Below are 11,620 nucleotides of genomic sequence, written 5' to 3' on the forward strand. Positions count from 1 at the left end.
GCAGGTGGTGTAGGTGGGAGGGCAGGTGGTGTAGGTGGGAGGGCAGGTGGTGTAGGTGGGAGGGCAGGTGGTGTAGGTGGGAGGGCAGGTGATGTAGGTGGGAGGGCAGGTGGTGTAGGTGGGAGGGCAGGTGGTGTAGGTGGGAGGGCAGGTGGTGTAGATGGGAGGGCAGGTGGTGTAGATGGGAGGGCAGGTGGTGTAGATGGGAGGGCAGGTGGTGTAGGTGGGAGGGCAGGTGGTGTTACTGAAGAACATGGCTCCACCACTCCCCCCCCCCTCCACCAATCACAAAACAGGTGCCGCCAGCGGTACAACCGGTGTTGTACTATATATATTTTCTTCCTCTTTTCATTTTCCTCCTCCTTCTCCCTCTTCTCTTCCTCCTCCTCCCTCTCTCCTCCTCCTCCTCCTCCTGGTCTAGCGTCTTGACTGTCTTCTCCAGTACGAGACGAAGTATAACTCTTCCCCTGTGATAATTAATGTCTACTCTCATAAGAGCATAACACCGTGTTCACCATCCAGCAAAAAGTGAACCAGAATTTAGAGGTCAGTTTAAGTATTACGTTTTGATACAAAAGTTTGGGAGGGTGGATGGTGATGGGGAAGGGGGGACAAGGGGGGGATGGTGAGGGGGGGGAGTACCAGGGGGGGGGTGAGTGTGTGTGGGGGGGGGGGCTAGGTAGATAGATGGGGGTAGAGGGGGGACATATGGAATGCCTCGGTCCTCAAAAAAACCATTAAGGACAAGTCAGTTATTCCACCTGAACAAATAGATCGGACGTAGGTTCGAATCCTCATCACGGCCCTTGTGGTTCATTTGATGCATCACGCTATTGTGATTTCTGTGTGTATTGTAGTGTAGTGTAGTGTAGTGTAGTGTAGTGTAGTGTTATTCCATCTCTCCAGGGTGTAGGTTGAAATGGTTCTTGTCCAGAGGGTGTATAGTTTCCCATTCTAACTTGACTCTGTTCATACTAACCCTTTGTTGCCTTTGGGATAACCAAGCCGTTAGCCATCTTAAGATAGCGCCCCCAGTACCGTGAGCCTCTATCTTTATACTCAAAGTCTTCCGTGTGGCGCCGTATCAAGAGCTTTGCTGCTAGAGTCATGGTACTCAACATCTCAGTTTTTTCCGCTATCAACTGCCTCAAATATGCTGGAATAGATTGAAACGAAATTTATCAAACATTTACAGCACTTTGTAAATGGTTGCGTGATTTTCAGGCACATTATTGTGATGATTTACCGTCTGCCCTTCGTAAAAACATGTTGTAAATCATTATTTAATCTATGTTTTCCAGGATGAAGGTGAATGACTTTTGCTATTATCGTTTCAAGCAATTTTCTGACAAAGAGACGTTAGGGTAATTGACAGATAGTTCGCTGCAAGTGGTATATATATATTCCCCTTCTCAACTCTCGCCACCACAGGTGCAACTCTCCACGATTCTGGTACCTCGTTGACCAGTAATGATTCATTAATATGTGGGTCAAGGGCTCACTTGGCTCTTCCTTGCATTCTTTCAGTACCCTGGCCAACACTTCGCCTCATCCCCGTTGACTTATTTTGCTCTAATTTGTTCCATCTGTTTTAATAACTTTTCCCCCTGATAGTGACTAAATAATTTAATTCGCCTTCTTCTCTAGTAGATACAGACACAAAGTTATGAATGAGAATGCTAGCAATTTCTTTGTCATCATCAGTTACACGATCTAATTAATTTGACAAAGGACCAGTCATTTCTCAAGTCTTTGTTTGGTATATTAAGATGAACTCTTTGGTGATTGTTCTTGTTTCTCCTATATGCACTTATAGTAAAATTGTTCATCTCATGTGTTTGTTATTATCAGTTACCTGAAAAAATGTCATCTCTTTTAAACGTTCTTCTTAATATAAATTGTTATGCTATATAACGCTCATTTTATTTTGCAAACGTATATATATAGATTTCTTATTTCCAATAAGGTTCTTTAGTCCCATGGTCATCCAATTTGGGCCTTTGTTTTACGACCTAATCAATTTTACTATCTTCCTCGTTTTTAATTATAATTGTTTGAAATTGTATCCACGTGCCAATCTTACTGCAACTGTCACTACCCTTAATGGGTCCCTTGGCCTTCTGTATTTTGTGTTGTACTCGTACATGCGTAGTCCCAGTGTGTCGACGCAGAGTGCACCTGTGTAATGCACAGTCCGTGGTCCGAGAGTGTCGACGCATAGTGCGCCTGCGTAATGCACAGTCCGTGGTCCGAGTGTGTCGACGCATAGTGCGCCTGCGTAATGCACAGTCCGTGGTCCGAGTGTGTCGACGCATAGTGCGCCTGCGTAATGCACAGTCCGTGGTCCGAGTGTGTCGACGCAGAGTGTGTTGACGCACAGTGCGCCTGCGTAATGCACAGTCCGTGGTCCGAGTGTGTCGATGCAGTGTGTTGACGCACAGTGCGCCTGCGTAATGCACAGTCCGTGGTCCGAGTGTGTCGACGCAGAGTGTGTTGACGCACAGTGCGCCTGCGTAACGCACCTGGTTACCTGGTTGATACCTGGTTGATGGGGTTCTGGGAGTTTCTACTCCCCAAGCCCGGCCCGAGGCCAGGCTTGACTTGTGAGAGTTTGGTCCACCAGGCTGTTGCTTGGAGCGGCCCGCAGGCCCACATACCCACCACAGCCCGGTTGGTCCGGCACTCCTTGGAGGAATAAATCTAGTTTCCTCTTGAAGATGTCCACGGTTGTTCCGGCAATATTTCTTATGCTTGCTGGGAGTGGGAGGACGTTGAACAACCGCGGACCTCTGATGTTTATACAGTGTTCTCTGATTGTGCCTATGGCACCTCTGCTCTTCACTGGTTCTATTCTGCATTTTCTTCCATATCGTTCACTCCAGTACGTTGTTATTTTACTGTGTAGATTTGGTACTTGGCCCTCCAGTATCTTCCAGGTGTATATTATTTGATATCTCTCTCGTCTTCTTTCTAGTGAGTACATTTGGAGGGCTTTGAGACGATCCCAATAATTTAGGTGCTTTATTGCGTCTATGCGTGCCGTATATGTTCTCTGTATTCCCTCTATTTCAGCAATCTCTCCTGCTCTGAAGGGAAAAAGTGAGTACTGAGCAGTACTCAAGACGGGACAACACAAGTGACTTGAAGAGTACAACCATTGTGATGGGATCCCTGGATCTGAAAGTTCTCGTAATCCATCCTATCATTTTTCTGGCTGTCGCAATATTTGCTTGGTTATGCTCCTTAAACGTTAGGTCGTCAGACATTATTATTCCCAAATCCTTTACATGCTGTTTTCCTACTATGGGCAGATTCGATTGTGTTTTGTACCCTGTATTATGTTTAAGGTCCTCATTTTTACCGTACCTAAGTACCTGGAATTTATCACTGTTAAACATCATGTTATTTTCTGATGCCCAGTCGAAAACTTTATTAATATCAGCTTGAAGTTTTTCAATGTCTTCAGCCGAGATAATTTTCATACTGATTTTTGTGTCATCTGCAAAAGATGATACGAAGCTGTGACTTGTATTTTTATCTATATCTGATATGAGAATAAGGAAAAGCAGCGGTGCAAGGACTGTACCCAGAGGTACAGAGCTTTTAACTGCACTTGGACCGTATTTTATATGGTTGACCGTTACTCGCTGTGTCCTGTTTGACAGAAAACTGAGTATCCATCGTCCTACTTTACCGGTTATTCCCATTGACTTCATTTTGTGTGCTATCACGCCATGGTCACATTTATCGAAAGCCTTTGCGAAGTCCGTGTATATCACATCAGCATTCTGTTTTTCTTCTAATGCCTCAGTGACTTTGTCGTAGTGCTCAAGTAGCTGTGAGAGGCACGATCTTCCCGCTCGAAATCCATGTTGGCCGGGTTGTGAAGGTCATTGGTCTCCATGAAATTGGTGACCTGACTCCTAATCACTCTCTCAAATACTTTTATGATGTGCGATGTTAGTGCAACTGGTCTATAATTCTTTGCCAATGCTTTGCTCCCTCCCTTGTGTAGAGGGGCTATGTCTGCTACTTTAAGTGCATCTGGTATCCCCCCCTTCAATTTCTCTTTCAAAATTTAGTGCGCTCGTGTTGATATCAGTTATATTTACAGGGGTTTGAATATCCCGCATAAAGAAATTGTCTGGATCTTCCACTTTCATGTTCTTTATTGGAGTGCTAAACATGTCATCATACTGCTTTTTTAGGATTTCACTAATTTCTTTGTCATCCTCCGTGTATGAACCTTCACTTGTACGAATAGGTCCAATACTGCCAGTGGTTTTTACTTTTGATTTCGCATATGTGAAGAAATATTTTGGATTTTTCTTTATTTCCTGAAATGCTTTCTGTTCTAAATGCCTTTCTTCAGTTTCATATGAGTGTTTCAATTTCCGCTCGATTTCTTCAATCTCCCTATTTAAATTATTCCTTCTTTGACGGGAAATTCGTGTCTGCATAAGCAGTTCCGTTATTTTTTTCCTGCGTTTATAGTGTCGTCTGCGTTCTCTTTCTACGTTAGATCTCTTTCTGGCTTTCCTCAAAGGAACATGTTTCAGACAGACTTGATATGCTTCCGAAGTCAGTTTTTCTATTCCTTCTGTAGGACTTGTATTACTTAGAACAGTTTCCCGTGGAATGTTTGTAAGTTCCCTGTTTATTATCTCCCAGTATATCCTTTTATTATTAAAATTGAATTTACTGAATAGCCCCTCTCGCTTTATCAACGTTTTAGGTCTATTCTGAGTATTGATGGTCGTTTGCACTTCAATGAGCTTGTGATCTGAGTATGTAGTATCTGATATCGTAATGTCTCTGATAATGTCTTCATTGTTCGTAAAAACCAGATCTAGAATATTTTCATTTCTCGTTGGCTCCGATATCTGCTGATTGAGTGAAAATTTGTCACAGAATCTAAGTAGTTCTCTAATCTGTGGTTGGTTAGGTCCTGATAGATTTCCTGGTATAATATTATTGTTTGCTATTTTCCACCTGAGACTAGGCAAGTTGAAGTCACCTAGGAAGATAATATCAGGTATCGGGTTCTCCAAATTATCAAGGCTATTCTCTATTTTGTTTATCTGTTCTGTGAATTCATCAGCCGTTGCATCTGGCGGTTTGTATATTAGAATAATCACTAAATTTATTTTCTCTATTTTTAATCCCAGTACCTCTACCACCTCATTTGTAACGTTTAGGAGCTCCGAGCATGCAAGGTCTTCCCTAATATACAGACCCACTCCTCCATGTGACCTAATTTTCCTATCACACCTGTATAGGTTATATCCTGGAATCCAGATCTCACTGTCCAACAATTCCCCTGCATGGGTTTCTGTGAAAGCTCCAAATACTGCATTTGACTCCGTGAGGAGGCCATTTATGAACTGTACTTTGTTGTTTGTTCTTGTTTTCAGTCCTTGTATGTTGGCAAAGATGAATGAGGTTACTCTATTAGTGATAGTTTGAATGGGAGACTTTTTCGGCAAACCCATTATGTGTGGACATAATGAGTTTGTTCTGACCAGTACTGATTGTTGTAGGGCAGTTGTCTGTCGTAGTTGTAGTTCCCTTTCGGTGTGTAATTGTATCTGTAATTCTGAAATGCAAGTGGATCTGGCATCCAGTTCCATACACTCCATGCTCCACTCCACTCTCCATGGGGAGCCGGTCGGCCGAGCGGACAGCACGTTGGACTCGTGATCCTGTGGTCCTGGGTTCGATCCCAGGCGCCGGCGAGAAACAATGGGCAGAGTTTCTTTCACCCTATGTCCCTGTTACCTAGTAGTAAAATAGGTACCTGGGTGTTAGTCAGGTGTCACGGGCTGCTTCCTGGGGGTGGAGGCCTGGTCGAGGACCGGGCTGCGGGGACACTAAAAAGCCCCGAAATTATCTCAAGATAACCTCAAGAAGATGCTCCTCCTTTTGAATTCTCTTTCGGTCTGGTATAAAAAATTTATAGAGTTTCCTCCAAATTCATTATCCTGCTTGCCACTCTTTATGTAGCGTTCCGTGCCTTTCACGTGAAAGTGTGGGCAGCTGAGGTCATAGCATTTTCTGTCCTCCAGTGAGGTTTGGCACATGTCAGGATGGAAAAACCTACATATTGATCCAAATCGACACTCACCTTTCCTAAGCATATTTAAACATTTTTTGGGATGTTGGTAACTGCATTCTAATCCTTTCTTATTACCAGCATATCTATGTCTGCATATGCCCTTTGCATAAAATTTGCATAAGTCTGTCCTTCTGTTCTGAATTGCTCTATCGGGAACCGTCGTAGTGTCTGTACCTATCGAGCTGTCAGTGCTGTCTGGTACACTTTCTAGTTTACTGTCATCTACATCCGGGCCTACTGAGTCAGAGTTTACAACTTCCTGAGTTTCAGCCTCAGTTTCATCCCTGACTATAGCCTCCGCCCCTTGTATATTAGAATTGTTGTTGTTCCTTTCCCACTCCTTCTGGATGGCTGGTAGGCTTCCAATGAATGATGTTTTCCGATCATGCGTCATGTTATCTAGAAGGATTTTTAGGATATTCCAAGCTGGCAGGTCATTTTTACACACCCAGAGCAAGTGACCAGCTCTCAGTGCCGTAGTGTTACTCACTCCTGTACAAGCTGAATGGAATCTAGTCTTACAGATATAACATTCAATTCCCGTTACCTTCGACTTTAAGGAGTGTTACAGTGGCCACAATTTTGTTTATTTACTCCCATTTTGCCTTGTTGTATATATTTATATATTTATAATATTATATGTATACCGTATATTTGTAACAATATATATGTTTATTTGTTCTACTGTATGGCGAGTACTTATCGCACGGTCGAGGGTGAGGGTCCCAGAGGCTGTACAGTTGACACGTTGTCCCAGGTCGCGGCTGGAGGCCCTCAGTTGTCAGTTACTTGGGTTATAACACTGATATATTATAACACTCCTCATCACAATCGACTTGAGAATGGTCCAGGACGGACCGAAACGTCGTCGTCCCTTCAACTTCTAGTGTGTGGTCTGGTCAACATACTTCAGCCACGTTATTGTGACTCATCGCCTGCACACTGATATATTAATTCGCTTGTATTACAATAAGGGATTTTCTGCTTTATTTCCGACTTGCAATAGTATTCACTTTCTCTATTACTAATTTCTCGATCCACATTCCCCTATTACACTTGTTGGAAACCAAATTGCTAGTAAGCACCCCCCCCCCCCCACACCCACACGGTGGGCACACGGGACGTGGGTCTATGGGCTGGGTTGTGGCACCACGAGGTAGACTCTACACAAAATTCACTTGTTATTTCCTTAAAGCACAAAAGTCGGATGTCAATCACTATGGTATATTGTTTAATAAGTTGAGAAGCACTTTATGAGTTATCTGACTGTGTTTAGTTCCTGTATCACTGAAATATCCCGAGATATATATTGTTTTTCACAGAGCTCGTGCTCTCGTGTGCTTCCTCTCCCCGCACGATACGGAAGTCACAGGACGACGTTCTATGTACACAACTCATTAAATAGTTCCTGAGCCTAGGAAGCATCATAAAGATGACTTGACAGTGATCGCCTCCTGACCTACCGCAAAACCATGAAGGCATTTGTGGACTCACTTAACCTCACGTTCCTAACCTACTTACTCCTTATGACGGTAAATGCTCGGCCAGTCTGGCAACTGTTCGTCAACGCTTGTACTTGTGGTCATGCATAAGAAAATGGCCGGTCATAGCTGGCAAAATGACATATAGATACGTATTCACAATATTTATAACAAAAGGACCAATGCCGAAACCATTGAAAGGTTTTCAATGGCTTTCCGAAAGAAAGACCATTGAAAGGGGTGACAGGTCAGGTAACTGGTGATGACACACAAGTGAGAACTTTGTCTCTACGTTTATAAAAAACTGAATGTGACGTCTCCAGCTGAACAGATAAGTGAGGAAAGATAAGTGAGGTATGCGGTGAGGAGAGCAGACTGGGTGCTGCTTACCAAGGACGAATTTATTGAACAAATATCAAATTAAAGCCAAACAAGTTCCCCGGGCCAGATGAAGAATTTCCACAGGTACTTATAGAAGCCAAAAGGATGGTAAAAACAGCCTAAGCTATCTTATGTTGACCAGACCACACACTAGACAATGAAGGGACGACGACGCTTCGGTCCGTCCTTGACCATCCTCAAGTCGATTTCAAGTCGACAATTGACTTGAGAATGGTCCAGGACGGACCGAAACGTCGTCGTCCCTTCACTTTCTAGTGTGTGGTCTAGTCAACATATTTCAGCCACGTTATTGTGACTCATCATCTGCATAGGCTACCCTATCTTTTCAGGATGTATTTTCTATACTTTTAAGATGTATTTTATAATCTCAATAAACTTAATTGAAGACGCAAAATCGCTACAAGACGACCCACATAGCCTTTCAAAATACACCGAAGATTGGCAGACACACTTTAGTGCTAAGAAAGAGAGGGTTCTGGGCTTACGTAATACAGAGTTCCCAGACATCAGCTAGACAATGTTGGCATTGTGAGGGTGAGAGAGAGATCTAAGAGTCATAATTACTAGGGATCTTGGGTTAAAAAACTCAATACATAAAGGTACAAAATATGGCAAACAGGATATTGGAATTTACTTCCAGAATGTTCAGTAAACAATACAATAAAAGCACAAAAGGGGGCCTGACAGCTAAGTGGACAGCGCTTCGGATTCATAGTCCTACGGTTCCGGGTTCGATCCCCAGTGGAGGCGGAGACAAATGGGCAGTTTTTTTCCACCCTGATGCCCCTGTTACCTAGCAGTAAATAAGTACCTGGGCGTTAAGACAGCTGCTACGGGCTGCTCCCTGGGTGTGTGTGTGTGTGTGTGTGTATGAAAAAAAAATAAGTTGAATGATTGACAGTTGAGAGGCGGGCCGAAAGAGCCAGGGCTCAACCTCCCGTAAGCACAACTAGATGAATACAACTAGGTGAGTACAGAAATCACACTAACGTGATATATATCATGCGAAAATTAGCTTGGACTGTATGATGCGCAATTCACGGTGGCTCAGTGGTAGAGTATGCGGCTTTCAATGCCTTGGTCACAGGTTCGCGCCCACCTCACAGTCCTTGTGGATTTTTTCAAGACAATAAATATTCTTCACCGCCTTAATCGTGCTCTAGTTAAGCCCCATTTAGATTATACACTTTTGGCCCCATTTAGATTATACACTTTTGGCCCCATTTAGATTATACACTTCAGGCCCCATTTAGATTATACACTTCAGGCCCCATTTAGATTATACACTTCAGGGCCCCGGCCTCTTCAGGTGCCGGCGAGAAACAATGGACAGAGTTTCTTTCACCCTATGCCCCTGTTACCTAGCAGTAAAATAGGTACCTGGGTGTTAGTCAGCTGTCACGGGCTGCTTCCTGGGGGTGGAGGCCTGGTCGAGGACCGGGCCGCAGGGACACTAAAAAAAAGCCCCGAAATCATCTCAAGATAACTTCAGGAAGAAGATAGGCCGATTTAGATTATACAGTTCAGGGGCCCCCATTTAGATTACGCACTTCAGCTTTAGTCTGCATATACTAGAATGGACACAGTCACCTGCTGGAGTACAGATGCGGATGGCACACATAATCAAGTAAATGAGAAACCTTGCAGACGACTATATAGTCCGTTACCGAAGAGTTGAAGCAAGAAATGAAGAACTACACATCAGAAAATGAAGAACCAGCGACGTTTCGGTCCATCGTGGACCATTACACGACTTGTTAATGGTCCAGGGCGGACCGAAACGTCGCCGTTTCTCCATCTTCTGATGTGTGGGTTGGATATCAATGACAAACTATCCCTCTAATGACAGATCCAAGTAAATGCATGCAATGGAATATATATATATATATATATATATATATATATATGTCGTACCTAGTAGCCAGAACGCACTTCTCAGCCTACTATGCAAGGCCCGATTTGCCTAATAAGCCAAGTTTTCATGAATTAATTGTTTTTCGACTACCTAACCTACCTAACCTAACCTAACCTAACTTTTTCGGCTACCTAACCAAACCTAACCTATAAAGATAGGTTAGGTTAGGTTAGGTAGGGTTGGTTAAGTTCGGTCATATATCTACGTTAATTTTAACTCCAATAAAAAAAAATTGACCTCATACATAATGAAATGGATAGCTTTATCATTTCATAAGAAAAAAAATAGAAAAAATATATTAATTCAGGAAAACTTGGCTTATTAGGCAAATCGGGCCTTGAATAGTAGGCCAAAAAGTGAGTTCTGGCTACTAGGTACGACATATATATATATATATATATACATATATATATATATATATATATATATATATATATATATATATATACATATATATATATATATATATATATATATATATATATATATATATATATATATATATACATATATATATATATATATATATATATATATATATATATATATATATATATATATATACATATATATATATATATATATATATATATGTCGTACCTAATAGCCAGAACGCACTTCTCAGCCTACTATTCAAGGCCCGATTTGCCAAATAAGCCAAGTTTTCATGAATTAATGTTTTTTCGTCTACCTAACCTACCTAACCTAACCTAACCTAGCTTTTTTTGGCTACCTAACCTAACCTTACCTATAAATATAGGTTAGGTTAGGTTAGGTAGGGTTGGTTAGGTTCGGTCATATATCTACGTTAATTTTAACTCCAATAAAAAAAGTTGACCTCATACATAGAGAAAAGGGTTGCTTTATCATTTCATAAGAAAAAAAAATTAGTAAATATAATAATTCAGGAAAACTTGGCTTATTAGGCAAATCGGGCCTTGAATAGTAGGCTGAGAAGTGAGTTCTGGCTACTAGGTACGACATATATATATATATATATATATATATATATATATATATATATACATATATATATATATATATATATATATATATATATATATATATATATATATATATATATATATATATATATATATATATATATATATATATAAGACACAACTCTCCTAAACACGAGAGTGAAGTATACAACTTTAGAACACTTTCCCACCAGGAGACTCGAACCCTAGCCAGCACAGAAGCCTTCCAGCAACTGGCATAACAGGTACGCCTTAACCCGCTCCACCACCTGCTCAGACCCTTAAAAGAGATGGTAATTTCGGAGTATTTATATACCCCAAAGATCACCACCTCCCAAGAGCACTAGAGCAAGTGAGGGGTCATTTATACGTTTATTTCATCAAGTCCCTGTTAATATGGGAGAACACTGTGTCTATGCTTAAGGCACAACTCTCCTAAACACGAGAGTGAAGTATACAACTTTAGAACACTTTCCCACCAGGAGACTCGAACCCTAGCCAGCACAGAAGCCTTCCAGCAACTGGCATAACAGGTACGCCTTAACCCGCTCCACCACCTGCTCAGACCCTTAAAAGAGATGGTAATTTCGGAGTATTTATATACCCCAAAGATCACCACCTCCCAAGAGCACTAGAGCAAGTGAGGGGTCATTTATACGTTTATTTCATCAAGTCCCTGTTAATATGGGAGAACATTGTGTCTATGCTTAAGGCACAACTCTCC

At 41.9% G+C, this 11,620-nt stretch overlaps 1 protein-coding gene across 4 annotated transcripts in view; it reads right to left on the reverse strand.

The window, feature by feature from the left end:
- LOC123775098 (uncharacterized) overlaps positions 1 to 11,620 on the reverse strand; it is a 215,839-nt gene that overhangs the window by 87,864 nt on the left and 116,355 nt on the right. Inside the window, exon 1 of one of the 4 annotated variants that reach the window (XM_045769960.2) lies at positions 980 to 2,226. The exons of 2 other annotated variants lie outside the window; for them this stretch is intronic. In XM_045769960.2, coding sequence (XP_045625916.2) covers positions 980 to 1,121 — 142 coding nt within the window. In that variant the 5' untranslated portion in view covers positions 1,122 to 2,226. Of the gene's footprint in view, positions 1 to 979; positions 2,227 to 11,620 lie in introns of those variants that run through there. One more of the 4 variants, XM_045769959.2, reaches the window with a different exon arrangement.

Source organism: Procambarus clarkii, chromosome 92, assembly GCF_040958095.1.
Source record: "Procambarus clarkii isolate CNS0578487 chromosome 92, FALCON_Pclarkii_2.0, whole genome shotgun sequence".
Taxonomy (NCBI): Eukaryota; Metazoa; Arthropoda; class Malacostraca; order Decapoda; family Cambaridae; genus Procambarus; species Procambarus clarkii.